This window comes from Solanum stenotomum, chromosome 9 (assembly GCF_019186545.1).
Source record: "Solanum stenotomum isolate F172 chromosome 9, ASM1918654v1, whole genome shotgun sequence".
In the NCBI taxonomy this organism is placed as follows: Eukaryota; Viridiplantae; Streptophyta; class Magnoliopsida; order Solanales; family Solanaceae; genus Solanum; species Solanum stenotomum.
In genome coordinates this window covers 14,987,799-15,004,955 of record NC_064290.1, presented here as the reverse complement: position 1 = coordinate 15,004,955, position 17,157 = coordinate 14,987,799, and the positions used below count along the sequence as shown (strand labels likewise).

Here is a 17,157-nt window from a genome sequence, read left to right as displayed (position 1 = left end):
AATAATAATTCTAATTATATTAAAATAACATTTGAAATTTAGATATAATGCATTGTTAACATCGCTAATAAGAGAAAAAAACATATACACCAATTGTAATACATTTTGTAATCAATATTTTTCTATATACAAGATATTATAGGCATGTTTCAATGCACATGGTGAATATATAACTAAAACATTTTTAGTTCAAAATAATACATTTTGAATTCAATACATTACACATATTATATGCATTATTCAATGCACATTGTGAATATATAACTAAAATATTTTTAATACAATAATATATTTTAACACCGTTAATAAGAAAGAAAAATAACAACTGTAATACATTTAAATTCAATATACGATACATACTATATACATGTTTCAATACACGTGTTGAATATATAACTAAAACATTTTTTAATACAAATGTATTATAAGTATTATGTATGAATTCCAAATATTTTCCTACAATTTAAATTAATTTTACATTGTTAAAATGTATTATATTTGTTGAAATAACAACAATCAAATTTATAACAATGTATAATATTGAATTCAAATTGTATCACAACTATAGTTTATATAATAACACATAAACTAATTGATAACTTTTGAATATTTGAAATTCAGGTATAATATCTTTTTAATATCTTTTAATAAGAGAGAAAAATAAATAACAATTATAATACATTTTGAATTCAATACTTGATACCATTAGAGTATATATGTACCCTAATGATATCAAGGAGTAAATTAGTATTGCTTTCACTGAATTATTTTTTGATACCACCAGAGTATAGAGTATATATATACTCTGATGGTATCAAGGAGTAACTTAGTAGTTTTTTCACTGAAGTGACCTTTTCTTCCTTGATACCACCAGAGTATATACTCTGGTGGTATCAAATATCAAATGACTATTAAAATTAAAGTTATGTCATAAATGGTAATAAATATAAAGTAACATTAAAAGGGATAATTAATCAAATAAAATATATTATTTAAATAATTATTCCTTTTTAAAAAATTCAAATATTAGAACTTGGTCCAAATACTAGTTTTTTCTAGTATTTGAGAACTTGGGATATTTGACAAATTATATAGCCAAACACTATTTCTCAAATTTTTCCCATTTTTTTTCAAATGGGGGCCAAATGGGTCTAAGGTTCAAGGGTTATCAAAAGTTTGTTATTTTATTTGTTTATTATGTGGTAATTTTCCTCTATATGATTTTTTGGGTAAGACCACGGTTAAAGATGAAGAAATGCTTACCACTTCATCACAACTCTTATTAATAAGTTATTTTTCATTGAAAAATAGTCTCACATCACATTTTGTGGAGATGTAAATTATTCTTATACATTGATTGTGATGGAGTAGTAAATCAGGGTAGTGAATTTAATATAAGTTAAATAAATCTAAGTCTATTTAAGTCTTAATATAAGACTTTTCGGCGCGAATATAAATTTAGTAGGCATTTGGACATACAATATGAAATCACGATATGAAATCATGAGATAAAATTAGTGTTTGGACCTGTAATTTCATGCTGATTTCATCTCAGGATTTCATATCATGAGATGAAATCCCAAATTCTCCAAAAATCATGATTTGGGAATTTCACATATAAAAATGGGCAAACTATATAAATCCCACAAGTTTAGGTCCTAATTACTAAGATTCACGATAGTTCAAATATTACTTCTTCTACCATATTTCGTTCTTAAGATATATGAGTCAGAATCCGCGAGATACATGTCTTTGTCGAAATTTAAAATTGAGATACATATTTTATTTATTTAAATTAATTGGTTATAACTAATTTCCTTAATTGAAGGAGTAATTAAGGATTTTCAGAATACATGGACAATTAATTCTGGAAATTTAAATTAATCGAATCTCTTAATATAAAGCGGAAATCAATGAGTGTATGTATGTTTAATTAATTTCATTTTATCTTTCTTTGAAATAATAAATTCATTAATATTATTAATAAAAGCCAAAAACATGTGTATCTTGGTCATATAATTTGATTAATTTATTTTATTACTCTTCAAAATAATAAATTCACTAATTTGATGTATCTATTATCAATATATGATGTATCAAACAAACTAAATATTGATACATGAGTATCATACAAGTACATTCATATGTATCATAGAAGTATCTAGGACTAATTTCATATATTTGCTATATGTATCTGATATTAACTTCATGTATATATTTATATGATTTAATATTAATTTCATGTATATATTTATATGATCTAATATTATTTGAGAAAATGGTCTAAAACCCCTCAATCTATACCCGAAATCTCAACTACACACTCCAACTTCACGGGTGTCCTATCAGCCCCCTGAACTATTTAAAAATGAAATAAATAACCCCTTAAAACGCTATAACCACTCATGTGTCTTGTGGTGAAACACACACTTGACACACGTTTTTCACCAATTAATCTTTTTAAATTATTTTTTCTCCTTCTTATTTATCCTTTCTTCCTCAATTATTTTTCAACCTTAATTCTTTGTGAAAGTTTCGATTTAAAATAATATTGAGGGATTTGAATCCAACTTGGGAGAATTTATTTTTTTTGTTGAAGATTTAATTACCTAGAGTAGTTGTAGAGAAATGTAGACATGCCGCCTCCTCCATCCTTTTCTTCAACCCCGCCGCTAAGAAAATCGATATCACCGCCACCATCTCCCCCTCCACCTCCACAACCCCTAAATGTTTTACTAGGGATAAACTATGATCTAATCCTTTCAGGTTAACTTCCTCATTATCTCTTAGTTATAGGAGTTTTTTTTTTCAAAAACAGATGAGGAATTTTGAATAGAGATTTAGAAGCCAAATGATTTTTGAGGAGTTTAAGAAAATGATGAACGCGGCGGCGGATTTTGAATAGAGATCTGATCCTTGGTTTCCGCCTTTATCACCTTCCATCTCTTCACCATTAACTCTTTCACTTTCTTCACCTGCTCAAAGTTTTAACCCAAAAAATATTTGTTGTCTTGTCAATGAATTGAATACAAAGTTTAATCTTCTATAACAAATAAATTTAATCTAAACCCTCTTTAGTATATAAAGTAGTTGAATTTATATTCAATAGTAAAAAAGAAGTATTTTTCTTCAAAAAGTTAAGAACATTGTTTTGTAAAGACAAAATCTTATCAAGAGAAGAAAAAGTTTGATGGATTGGTTTAGATTACAAATTAATTCTTTACAAAGATTAAGAATTAATTAGGAGATGAATTTCCAAAAGGTTGCCGGAAAATCTTCGAACTCCAACCATGACAAAATTTAGATCAAGAAAATAGTTTAGATAATAAGAAAGAGAAAGAAAACAATGAAAAAAGAAAGAGAAAAAACTATCAAAAAAATAATAAAAAAGAAAAAATAGGCAGTTCACTTGAATGCACTCTTTGTGCCAACTCAGCATTTCAGGAGTTATTTATTTCATTTTAACTAGTCCAAGGGGGGTGATAGGACACCCGTAAAGTTAGAGTGTGTAGTTGAGATTTCGGGTATAGGTTGGAGTGGTTTTGGACCATTTTTTCATATTATTTATGTATCTTTTATATGAATAATTTGTTGTATCAAATATCAATTTCATTTGTTATATTCAAAAATATGTATCTCATATACATAGTAAGTATATACATCTAATTATGTGTATCTAAATATGAAATGTAACTTAAACGCGTGTATTTAGGAGAAAATCACGACGATAGAGTATTTGTATGAGAGTGAATAAAGTACTTAGTTATTCATATTCATAAATGTGTCAGATGTATGTAATATGAGTGAATTTCACAGCAATAGTAATAGTAAGATTCTTAAAAACAACAAACAAACTAGGGCACAATAATATGCATATCGCCTCAGCTTAATTAGGGGAAACATGAAATAAAACAGAGAAAAGAAATTCGAAGTAACTTACGTAACCCTTGCCACCACCAATCGACAAAACAAATACTGATTTTTTTGAATACATGGAGGTTTGTTACGATTTTTCTCACACAACACTCAGAGAATGGGCAGAATATGCATTTTGTTTCATTTTTTTCTCCTTTCCATTGTGGTATTTCTTTAATGCAATTGTAATTGTGATCCAGAAGTCATATATCAATTAAAATATCAACAAAAGAAATTCATCCATCAATATTAAACACGGGGTAATAGTATCACTTTTAAACAAATCTGCAAAATCCATATTTAAGGGATTTAGTTTTAAAATTTGAAAATGCAAACATGTATTGAGAGGATTAAAGGAAGAGAGATATGGTGGATGTGGGTGAAGGACGTGGGGTGGGGGGATACATATGAGTAATGAGATTAAGGAAGGGAAACGATTCATGTGAGAGTAATTTGAATTGCTAATGGATCATTAATTAAGGAGTTTAAATTTTAAGATAATTATTCAATATCATATTTAAAGAATTTGTGTATCTGATTAAATCTTTTAAAATATATGGTATAAATATTAAAAGTGGTATTATGTGTAATTATTTTAAGAGTAAATTTTTGGTTTAGCAAACATAAAAATCATATTAACGTTCTATAACTACAGTTTTGCTATTTGTGCTCCATAGCAAACATAGTTTGCTATAGAGCATCAAATCTATATAAAATCGTAGGCATCATCTGATTGTATAAAATTGTATACATCTGATTTGTATAAATCGTGGTGATTTGTATAAATCGGGTGTCTGAGTCTATGAAAATTGCGTTTGTATATGTATATGTTCTTTGTGTTTGTATATCTGCATAAAATTTCGTATACAATTGAATCAAGTTAAAACAATTGTATTTGTATATAAAATCTCTTTCTCGCTTTATACAACACAAATTATATATTGTATTTTGTATAATTTGTGTTTGTATAAAGCGAGAAAAGAAGAAAGACAAAAGAAAACTAGGCAAAGGAAGATTTATATTTGTATAATTATAAGTGTATAGGACGAAGATATATGTATTTGTACTTGTATTACAGTTCTCTCCACTTTATACAAACACAACACAATTACATTTGTGTTTGTATAAAGTGAGAGAGGCGAGGGAGAGTGGCGAACGAGATTCAAGGGGGAGAGTCGAATGACAAAATTTTTGCTACAAATTAGAATTAAATAAAACTGTGGTTATAACATTTATTTTTAATTAATAGTTTGTTATTTTATACAATTTTCCCTTATTTTAAACTAGAGGTAAAATAAGTATATATGGTAGTGAAGTATGTCTAGCTATGTAGTTTTTCCTTTAAAAATTGACCCACAAGTTTATTTTATAAAAACAACCTCACACACACACACACACACACACATATATATATATATATATATCTACTAACCATTTATTTCATACATAAATAATATTTATAATTCATATCATTACTTTTAATATCATTTATATCTCATATAATGACTATTTTCACTAATATAGAATTTATTATTATTACTTCAAATCAATTTCTACTTTACCATTTATATCCAACAAACTCATTATTTTTTTATCAAATATAATTACCAATTAAATTGACCAACAAATGACTCAAAGTAACAATGTTGGTTTGTCTTCTCAATCATATGAACGAGTAATGCAAGTTCAACGTGAGAAGATTGTTGGTACTATATGAGAGGATTATATTAAAGATTAGTACACCATACAACTTATCTTTAATTTTTTCTAATTGAATTAAAATTTGATCAATAAATATTGTACTTTTTAATAATATCTCTGTGATAGTGTATTATGCAATTTAATAAACTTGTATTTATTTGGTAAATTTATATAAAGAATTGAGACAATTTTTATAGTTTTATAACTTATGAGATTTTTATATTTATGAAAAACATATAATATAAAAAATTTAAATCGCATGTCCAAACAAAATTTTAATTTCAATCATAATTTCATATCATGACTAAAACAAGTTGTTAGTCAGACTCTAATACATTACAAGATAGGGAAGACTTTTAGTACGTGGAAGTATCAATCATGTGACTTGTACTGAACAATACTTAATACACTAAGGGGTCGTTTGGTGTGAGGGATAATACCAAATAGTCCCGGGATTAAATTATAGTACCGCTTATTTTGTTGTTTGGTTGGCAAGTTCGGGATAACTTATCCCGGGATTAATAATTAGTACCGGGATAAGTTATCCCTCTCCTTGGGTGGTATAGTAATCCCGGGATAACTTATCCCGGGATAAAATAGGTAAATGACAAAAATGTCTCTTTCAACCCTTTTGTTATATCACTTTTTACATTAATGAAGGACATTTTTGTAAACAAATAAATTATTTTTAAAATTTATTATTTTGAATACAACAAACCAAACACTCAATAAAAAATAATCCCAACACAACTTATCCCATCATAACTAATTCCAACATAACTTATCCCAACATAACTTATCCCATCATAACTCATTTTCAAACCAAACGACCCCTAATAGCGGAGGGGATCTAAATCAGTGAGAGCATTGGCACTGAAACTTTAAGGATTATTAGTGCTGCCATGTTTAGCTAAAGGTTGAAATTTAAGGATTATTAGTGCTGCCATGTATAGCTAGAGGTAGTAAAGTTATGTGATCCATAAAATTAGGCATTTTCAGCACCTTTTCCTATTCCTCTGTTTCTACAATGCTCTCTCGTTTTATCTCCAAATCCTTACATCTCCGACTGTTCACCCTACTTTCCCCCAACACCCATGTCTTAAACCCCAAACCCATTTCCCCTAAACCCTCATTTTCACATTTCTTACCCAACAACTCCTGTTTCTTCTCCACAGGTAACAACAATGGCAAAGATTCGGACCATGAGGGAATAGAAAGCCAAGTTCTTGATGATGGGTCTTGGGCAAAAGAACTAGGGTATAAACCTTGGAGTTTTGATGTGGAGGGGGAAGAAGAACGACTGTTTGATGTTGGAGAAGAGGTTAGGGTAGGAGCTGAAATGAAGGGGTTTAAAGTTGAGAAAAAGTTTCTTCAATTGGAAGAGAAAGCTCTTAATGAGGTTCTTAAAGGTAGTTTTTTTTTTTTTAAAGATTATTTCAGATTGTTTTACCCTAAAAGGTGCAATTTTTTACTTCCTATTTTTCATCTTAGAACACTGTAAAAGATTTGTGCTTTATGGTTTGGTTGTAAAGTCTTGTATGTTTACTCCCATTTGTTTCATAAAAGGTGCACTATTCGTTGAGTGTTGAGTGGTGAGTGGTGACTAGCCTAAATTGTCATGCTCCAAACTTGATAGGTCAGCAGCCTACTTAGGTAAACATGTTATTTTATGTTTCCTGTTTAGCTTAACCAAGAACATTTCTTTCCCCAAGTTAAAGACATTAATAAACATGGTTAATCGTGAAGATAAGTTCAATATCATTCTGCATTATTCTGACGTTCATACTTGAAACAGTACATATTATGACAAAGTTTAGCTAAAAAGAGATTAGATTCCAGAGAGTGTAAATGCTATTTGCTCAAACCTTATGGTCTAAGTTAAAATAATACATTCTGCAGTTCTTGTGTAGCCACCCGTGTTTAGGGAGAATTCACCCATTGTGGCCACCTAAGCTTTCTCCTAGCAGCAGTAGAGTGAAGGAGTAAAATAATTTTTGTTTGAGTAAAAAGTTGCAATGTTGAACTCACAATGCTTGACATGACTCAATTCCCAGTCTTTTCTGCATCAGCCAGGCAATAGCTAAAATGGTAAACACTTTTCTTTACCTCACTCGTTCAAGTTGGTATTCTCCAGTCACGTCATTTCACGCTACTCCTTCAGACATGTCCAATTCAGCTTAGTACACGATGTTGTTAGTTTCAGAACCACCTAAAAGTCTTTCTTTGGCCAATTTTCCTTTTGGATCTCGTTCAAAATAGAATATTGATTCATCCATTATTCAAAAGAGCCTTCCTTTAATAATGTCTAGTGTGATATTTCCAAACAGATTGATTCCCAATTTGTAGCCTGTAGGAAAGAATCTTTCATAGTGCATACATGTATGCAGTATTGGAGACCAAGGTGCTTAGTTTCTTGTTATATTTTATTTTGTTTGGGCCATCGTTGTGGAACCCTTGCTCTAGATGTTTGTGTTCAACCTCCAACTATGTTTTCTTGTGACACTGAAAAGTTTGAGAATGTGGCAGGTTCTTGTATGGATGAATTGACAATAAAAAAGAGTACAAAGCCCTCAGTAAGTGTGTATTCAGAAGAAGTTTTGGAAATAATTGAGATAATCAAGGGTGGTGGGGAGGATTTGAGGCAACAGTTAATTTTGGTGGCTTCAAAACTATCATTCAAGTGCGTCGTAGAGATTTTTGACCTTTTGAATGAACAAAGAATATCTGGATTGAAGTTCTTTAATTGGCTTCGGGACTCACATCCTGAATTTCGCTGCAGTGCTTATGTCAATAGTCTGATTATTTGTAATTGTGGATGGTTAGATGACTATAAAACAATGTTCTATTTGTTGGAGGAGTTTAAGGCTGAAAAAACTTGTTTAACCGACAAGGCTTTTGGGTTCTTAACTGTATTTGGATCTTGTAAGGATTCATTGATAAATTCAACAAAGAAAGTGGTTGATATGTTAAATGAGGTTGGAGGATCCTGCTGTGGTTCTGGTGTTTGTGGATTAATCGAGATGTTTTGTTGTTTGGACTTGTTTGAAATGGCAACATTTGTAATAGAGATCACTGAAAGAACAGCTTCTCGCTACAATATTTTGATCCGTAAAAGGTGTCAGGCAGGCCAAATTAAAAAAGCACGAGCAATTATCAAAGAGATGTCTGAATTTGGTTGTTCTCCTAATACCAAGTCATATAACTACCTGCTTGGCTCATTGTGTAAGAATGATAAGCTGGAATATGTGCGTATTGTGCTTGAAGAAATGAGAAATAAGGGTCTCAATCCAGATGCAATTACTTTTGAAACTTTAGTATATCATTCATCTAGTCGTGGTCAGGTTGAGTTTGCCTCTGCATTTATGAATTTGATGGTAAATGTGAATGTGGAACCACGTTCTACTACTCATGCTGCATTTCTTAAAGTTTTGCTTGAAGCAGGAGAGCGTGAGAAAGCATATAAGTATGTGATTGACATGAGTGCCAAGTATAACCACTGTGGAAATACACTATACAGCTTGCTTGTGAGGCTTAATCAGAAGAAAGGAGACATTATGGCTGCTCAAAACATTCTCAATGAAATGATTGACAAGGGTCTCAAGCCAGACTTTGGAATTTTCATCAAAATTGTAAAGCAGCTAAGGAAGACTAGAAGGAAAAGTTTAGCTCGAGATCTTAGGATGAAATACTCGGTTTTCTATTGTAGTACAAAAGCTAACAATTCTTTATCCAATTCGTTTGTCCCATGCCGAGGTTAAATGCATCTCTCTAGCTGGTTCGTCTGCGGAAGAAAGATTAGGAGCGTGCATAATTTGATTTTAACCGAAAAGGTGACCGAAGAATATTTTAGTTGTAAGTTCCTGTTTCACTCTTTGCTCTGCATACAATACCTCTCTTAGTTTTCAACTTCAATCCTATATCAGCTTTCCTGATTGTCTTCACGGTGTTACCTTCAACCTCTGTGGCCTCTGCCGTTGACATTGTCTCGCTTCTCCTCAGTCTCCACCAACATTACCTATGTTACATCTCCCAAGTTTTGATTTTCTCTTTATTGTCAACTTCAGCTCCATGGATTTTTGGCTAATTGTCAGTTTTTAGTATCTATATTGTGCAATTTTGTTGCTCAAGTATTTTTCTTCACCTTCTTGCCTCTGTAGTTTCCACTTACCATCCTCTAATTTGTTGAATGTATATATGCATTGATATACATTTAAGGCCAAGAAACCTAATTAATCACATAGGGATACAGAGGAAATAAGAACGCAACATGTCTAGCAATACTGCTGGTCAGGTTTTTTTTTTGCAAAGGTGAACTCTTTGTCCCTGTCTTATGTGAAATTTATCTATGTTCTGCCTCTTTTCTTTTTTCCTTTCCTTTTTTATCTGGAGCAGGCAGACATGGTTTCCTTATTATGATTTGAGTGGCCTTTGTTTTCAGTTTTATTTATATTTTTGGAGTATCCTGATTATGATTGATTGATTGTCCATGCTCAGATGTAAGGAAATGGTTAAATTTGCCTTGTCATTTGCAATTATTTCCAATGTGGAATACTTCTTTTTTATCTTTTTTCTTCGCTGTTTGTGGCATCCTTGATTCTTAAACTGTGTAGTTTATAATATATAAAAAGTAGTGTGAATGTGGGGGGGGGTGGGGGGGGAGGGTCTCATTGACCAAATCTTCTACTCTTTTTTTTTAACAAATAGAATTGGTCAGTGTAGCCCAGTTGGTTTGGCCACCTGCCCTGCATGCTTTCCTTTTGGATTTTGGTTCTTCTCAATTATTACAAGCAAATGTAACTTTCTTTTTCTACATCAGTTCCAATTTCACGATGCCTCTTGTTTTCACTACTGGATTGAGCAAATCTTGGGGGAATATTTACATACTGCAGCTGTGGTTTCTGGGAGGCCAGGAAGCCATGGTTAATTGAAAAAATAGAGGTTGCACCTTCTTAGAAAGTGGAGTTCATCTTGAAGATTATGTTCGGCTCCCTGTGGAGCACACTATTATTTGCTTCTGGAAAGCAAAGGTACAGAACAGTTCTTCTGCAGGCTTATCCTCTAATTGTTGTTAAGGATATATACTTTAAATCCTTATTCATACCGTCTCTTTGTGCTACATTGCTTAGACTCTTCAAAATATCAACGAGTGCGTGTCGGATTCTCCAAAACTTGTGTATTTTTAGAGAATTTGACACGGGTGTGGCAACAGAGGTGAAGAGTCCGCGCAACTTAGTCTTTGCTATGTTGCTTGGACTCTTCAAAAATGTCAACGGGTGCATGTCGGATTCTCCAAAATTAGTGTATTTTAATTTTGGAGAATGTAATATGGTAGCAGCATCGAAAGTGAAGAGTTTGCACAACTTAGTCTTTGTGTTCTTGCAAGTTTTCTTTTACATAGCAGTATAGTGCTTGCTTTTCTAAACTGTTAAGCGGATGAATAAGCAAATAATAATAGGTAACTTTGATTCTCCATGCTCTTATTATCTATCAGATACTCTGAGGTTTTCAAAAACTTGACACCAAAATTATCCCTGTTCTTGTCCCAGGTTTTGCTAGAGTCCTGCTTCTGGTCTGTACACTATTGTGGCTGTGACGTTTGTGAATATGTGATGACAAGGTCCTTCGAAACTTCGTACAATTACAAAGTAAAGAGAGAAGGTGTATAGGAATTTAACAGCTCTTTATAGAAGAAAGTGTAAAGTATTAATTTCTCTATCCTTTCAGTATGTGATATATTTGGCTGTAGAAATGACTTCTCGATTTTGTATGCTCTCTTGAAGCTCCAGACATTTTCTTGATGTTTTTGTATTTTTTTCAGCAGCTCTCTTTGGGAAAAATATCTAATAATCGATTGCAACCTAAAAAGACTACCATTCTGTTTATTTTATCAAAAAAAATAAAATAAAATGACTACCATTCTGTTTAACCTTACTTTTTAAGAGAAAAAGGAAGTTTCAAGTGTAGATAAGAGGGTGCTTGGATGGGTTTAAAATCTGGGTTAACCAGCTTCTAAGCTCTTTTTAGCTTATTTGAGTACTTGGGAAAGCTAAAGAGTACTTTAAAGCATTTGGTTTTTAAGCTAAAATAAGCCTTAAGTTGGGCAACCCTACTTAGGCTTTTTGGCTTAAAAATTGTTTTTGTTTGATCAACAATTATCCCATATATCTTTTTCTAATTCCAACAATACCCTCACTAACAAAAGCCCTAGACTTCTGTTCCTTTTCTTTTCTTCTTTCTTCTCCATAGCCATTTCGTGCCGTCTCTTCTTTCCTCTTCCTTTTTTCCATCTCTACTTTTGTTTCTGTAAAGATATGAAACCTAGACCTAACTCAACTCCAAAAGCTAGCTCATGAGGGTAGGATTGCCCAAGTCCATATAAGCAGACCGTCTGTCCATTTCCCAACCTATGTGGGACTTTTACCCACTCTGACACCTCCCTCCACACTTTTACCCACTCTGAGACCTCCCTCCACGCCCAGAACTGGAGCGTGGTTCGGAAACCCAAATGGGGATGAACCTGAGTTGATACCATGTAAAGATATTACATGTAGGCCTAGCTCAATCCCAAGAGCTAGCTCATGAGGGAAGGATTGCTCAAATCCATATAAGCAGACCGTTAATCCATTCCCTAACCAATGTGGGACCTTTATCCATTCTAAAATCTAGTAGTTTCTACTTAAAATCTCCACATAGTTGAGTGGTCTCACCATTAAGTGTTGTTATTTCTCATCCCCTTGTATCTGGATATATTGCTATTTTGAAATACTTTATCAATTTTACCATGTCTTTTTTTTTTTCACTGTTTGTTCAACTAAGGGTCTTTTGTGAACAACCTCCCTGCCTTTGGGTAACGTCTGTACACACTCCTACCCTCCCCAAACCCAACTTGTGGGATTACGCTAGATTTGTTGTTGTTCTTCTCAATTTTACCATGTAATACTGTAAGAGAGACAAGATGCAAGAGATGAATTTCAGATCTAAGAGATTTCACGTGAGCCTCCAAAAAATATGAGACTAGAAAATCTAAAATGTTCTAATTATGTAGTCCCAGTGTTATTAAACGCAGAAAATCTCTAAGGTATGTTGGGGCTTTAAGTGCAAATAAGGCGTAGATTTTAATGAGAAAAGGACAAATGGAGAAAAAAAAGTAAATATATATGATTAGTCCAAGGCTAATAATTATAACGATGAATAAGAAGTAAATGTAAAAAAACTGATTTTTTTACGATAAAATGAAATATCAATTGTTTAGCGTCTCCCCTTGAGGAGAGACTCATTGGCAAAGTATAAGTCTGTCTTAAGGCCTTGATGATACTGAAGCGTACATTAAGCGAGCCAAAGTGTTTGCACTCAACACGTTTTGAGCCTTGCTTAAGGCTTAAGCATGCCTATAACGAAACTGTGTAGTCCACGTGAATTCTACAATACACAGGTGGAAGTAGAAACTAATCTCTAAATGAAATAGCAATGTCAGAAGGAGGTTTCAACAAATAGAAATCACCAATAAGAAATAGTATTTTATGGCATCTGGATTACGAATGCAAGAAAACAGATTTCAATGATGTGAAACAACTGCTCCTCCTTGAGAATTTCTAGATTGTATTCCTAAAAGCAATGGTCTTTGTACTAGTTTTTACTTTTTACCTCCAATACAGTTCAATTAACCAGAGCTTCGAATTAGCAAGTGTTGAGCTTGGATAATTGATGATGGATCATGTGATAATTCTAACAGTATATTACAAGTTTTATAATAGTTGCACCTCTAATTGGTTAAAATGAGCACTCTTCAGCACACATTTGTTGGGTATAATATTAACATTATAGTTGGATGCAAACTTCATGAACTAGAGATATCTTGTGCCTCCTCACTTTTACCTTCCTCAGTTAACTACTGGATATAGGCTTCATCGGACGTTGTGAAAATTTCGTGTTACTGCAACATTCGTATATTAAATTTGACGTACATGAGGAAGCATTGGGAGGTACTAGCTAAATGTAATCAACTCTTCAGGCAGGGAAAGTACCATATTAATGTCGCCTACCGGGCTTTAAAAGAGGTAAAGTCACCAATGTCCCTGGGAGGGGTTTAGTGTGTCACAATGCTGCTAATCTAAGGGTGTGTTTATACTATGGATAGCACTATGGGGAAGGTTGATAGCTCAGGACCTGCTGATGAGATGGGGTATACCTGTGGATGGTATGTGTGTCCTTTGCTTCTTGTTTTTTCTACGACCTGAAAAATGCCTTGCAGTGGCTACAATGGAATTAAAAATTTATTTACTGGGAGAATGGCAATGGATACACAGGAATACAAGGAGCAAGAAAACCTCAGAATGTCCTACTCAAAGCCTTCCTTTGCATTCTGTTTATGATCTTTGGATTCAATGGAATGCTAGACTCTTATCAGAAAAGAGCCAACAGAATGGAGAACTTGCTGCATGAGCTTAAAACTACTGTCTATATTAGAGTCTGAAAAAATATCTTGCGAGTACGTTGTCATTTTTACTTAGCTTAATACTCCATCCATTTCAATTTGCTTGTCTAACTTTCCTTTTTAGTCCGTTTAAAGAAGAATGTCTCTTTCCTTTTTTGGTAACTTTTTAATTCTAACTTTTCACATGACATGTTTAAGACTACAAAATTAAAGGGAATTTTAGTAAATTCTACATAGCTTTAGATTAAGAACACAAGATTCAAAAGTTTTATGTACTTTCTTAAACTCTGAGCCAAGTCAAAACAAGACAAACAAATTGAAACCAAGGGAGTAGCTAAGAGGTGCATGAGGTCACAAATAGGAGTATAGGACGTTTACTCTTTTTTCCCAGATAAGGTAAGTTGAGTCTTGTTTTGTGTAGCTTTACTTGGTAATCAGCATGGAAAAGTGCAGCTGATTGTAACTGTGTTTTTAAATGCTTCCTTTTCTATTTAATCCTTGTGAAGGATGGAAAAGTGCAGTTGATTGTTACATTGATATTCATATTCGATATATTGATGCAATATGTGTCAGTGTGTTGTGGCACTTTGGTGAGGGTCAAACTTAAGCTCTGCAACTCACTTTCTACTTTAGATTGACAGAGCAGTAGTCGCAAAACGAGTTCTGCAACTTTTATTAGCTCAGTAATGTTTTTTTCTCCTTGCCTAGTAACTCCATATCATGGTAGGTGGATGTGATTAGCATTGATGAAGCTCAGTTCTTTGATGAGTCTTTATGATTTCTGTTGCAATGCTGCTGGTGTTGATGGGACTGTAATTGTTGCAGGCCTAGATGGTGATTACTTGAGGTATTCCTTGAATTTTCTGGAAACTACTTTCTGAATCTATATAGCATACTCAATTTCTCTTCCAACTGTAGCTCTGAACTTTTAGTTCTGATCCTCTACTACTCCTTTTACCTCCATCAACATTATTTAGCAGAAGATTTTTGCTCTTACATGGTATTGGGTGCTTGCTTTCAGGAAGGGCTCGACATAATTCCAGTTGTGGTTTACTGTGATAAAGTTGACAACCAGATGTAAACTATGTAGCAGAAGGGCATTTTTCATCTTTAGGAAGACTTCTGAGACAGACTTGAGCTTAAATGAGGGCATCTCCAACCCATCCTCTATTTTATGCTCAAAATATAAAGTTCTCTGTTTTTTTTAGACAGCCAACTCCAATCCTATTCTATTTTAATCTTAAAACATAATCTTTTTCTCTCTCTTCAATATTATTATATTATTATTTCTATTTCATTTTTATTTTCTTATTTCATAATATAAATCATTTCTTCTTTTGGTAAATAATCACTCTATGTAATACTCCCTCTGTCCCATTTTATGTGGCAACATTTCCTTTTTGGTCAGTCCCAAAAAAAATGTCACATTTTCTTATATGACAAGTTTATAAAAGTACAATTCCTCTTTTATCCTTGTTGGTCCCATTTAATCTTAAAATAATACTCCAATACATTTATGAGGAGAGAGAAAAAAAGTCTACTTTTTAAAGGGCAATTTGGTAAACATTTCAAAGTCTTCATTTATTTCTTAAACTCCGTGCCCGGTCAAATGTTGCCACATAAAATGGGGCGGAGGGAGTACAAAATTTTATTTTTTTTCAAATTCTTTATTTAATATAACATTATATTTTAATCTAAATAACATAAATTGCAATAAATATTATATATAATACATATTAACGAACAATTCAAATAAAAGTGAAAACATCATAAATATTATATCATTGTAAAATTATTTTAAATTTTACGTAAATGCTCAACTTTCAAGACTATTATGTTACACTCATAAATGCTCTATTAATATATTACGGAGTCAAAATGAACAATTTTTGTCCTTATTTTTTTAGGTGTAGCTAAAAATTGTTTAAATTAACAATTTCATCTTATATCCAATTATTCCGTACTAATTTACTTCCCCTCTTCCATTTTGAACTATAACATCAAATATTTTCATGCTCATTAAAAAGTGTAGTTTAATAATTTATCAATATAACATAAAAGTAGGTTGTTTGAATTATCATGTAAATTTTGTGCATACTTCATAATGAAAAATAATTATAATTTAAATTACATATTTAAAATGACAAAAAATAAATTAGAAAAATTGTTAATTCGGGATGGAAGTAGTATACTTATCAATAATATGTTTAGATGTTATATTACTTAGAAAATAATTACAAATATTAGAGACTTAATTAATAATTTTATATAATATAAATAAAATTAAAATAACTTTCAATTACATATTTAAAGTGACAATTTTTTTTTAAAAAATAGAAAAATTATTAATGTGGGTGTGAGTAGTAACTTGTTAATAATATATTTTTAGATGTTATAGTACATTAGAAAATAATAACAAATGATTTAACTAGTAGTATAATAGAAATAATATTAAAATAATCAAAAACTAAAATAGAGAGATGAATAGTAGTTCTCCAAACTATTCACCTCTCTATAATTGAAGAATAGAGAGTGAAATAGAGAGTGCTTAGAGAACCCATTCTCTATTTTACTCTCCAAATATAGAGAATATAGAGTAAAATAGAGATGGGTTGGAGATGGTCTGCATCTTCAACCCTCTATTTTACTCTTCAAATATAGAGTTCTCTATTTTTTTCAGACAACTAACTCCAACTCAATTCTCTATTTTACTCTCTAAAAAAAATATTTTTCTCTCTCCTCAATATTATATTATTATTTATATTTCATTCTTCGTAATATAAATCCTTTATTTCTTTTTCCCAAATAATTACTTTATATAATTTTCATGTGATATAAAATTATATTTTTCAAATTTTTATTTAATATAAAATTATATTTTATTCTAAATTTCTAAATAACATAACCACAATCGACAACAATTCTCTAGATCATATCATAATTCCATTATTGTTTTATTGTTTCATGTGATTACATGCAACAAGAACAACAACGTATAATTGAAAAAAGAAATCGACAATCACAACCACAATCGCAACAATTCTCTGGATGATACCCTAATTTTTTTTTCGAATAGAGTTAAATCTGGAAACGACGTACTGGATTAC

At 31.7% G+C, this 17,157-nt stretch overlaps 1 protein-coding gene and 1 long non-coding RNA gene across 2 annotated transcripts; both read left to right on the top strand.

Moving 5' to 3' along the window:
• The first annotated feature begins 6,593 nt into the window (after nt 1-6,593).
• Nucleotides 6,594-9,550, top strand: LOC125876403 (pentatricopeptide repeat-containing protein At3g60050-like). The gene is made up of 2 exons (XM_049557588.1): nt 6,594-7,025; nt 8,143-9,550. The coding sequence occupies exons 1-2, from the start codon at nt 6,644-6,646 to the stop codon at nt 9,372-9,374; spliced, it is 1,614 nt and encodes a 537-aa protein (XP_049413545.1). The 5' UTR covers nt 6,594-6,643; the 3' UTR covers nt 9,375-9,550.
• An 815-nt stretch (nt 9,551-10,365) lies between these two features.
• LOC125876411 (uncharacterized) lies at nt 10,366-11,291 on the top strand. Its single transcript, XR_007447488.1, has 3 exons — nt 10,366-10,409; nt 10,506-10,643; nt 11,163-11,291. It is a non-coding gene; the product is annotated as an uncharacterized LOC125876411 (long non-coding RNA).
• The last annotated feature ends 5,866 nt before the right edge of the window (nt 11,292-17,157 follow it).

What these genes read in the sequence shown, in the direction of transcription:
- LOC125876403 (XM_049557588.1), top strand. Translation starts at nt 6,644, where the DNA reads ATGCTCTCTCGTTTTATCTCCAAATCCTTACATCTCCGACTGTTCACC. An exon ending in TCTTAATGAGGTTCTTAAAG is followed by an intron (nt 7,026 to 8,142) that starts GTAGTTTTTTTT and finishes AGAATGTGGCAG; the next exon opens with GTTCTTGTATGGATGAATTG.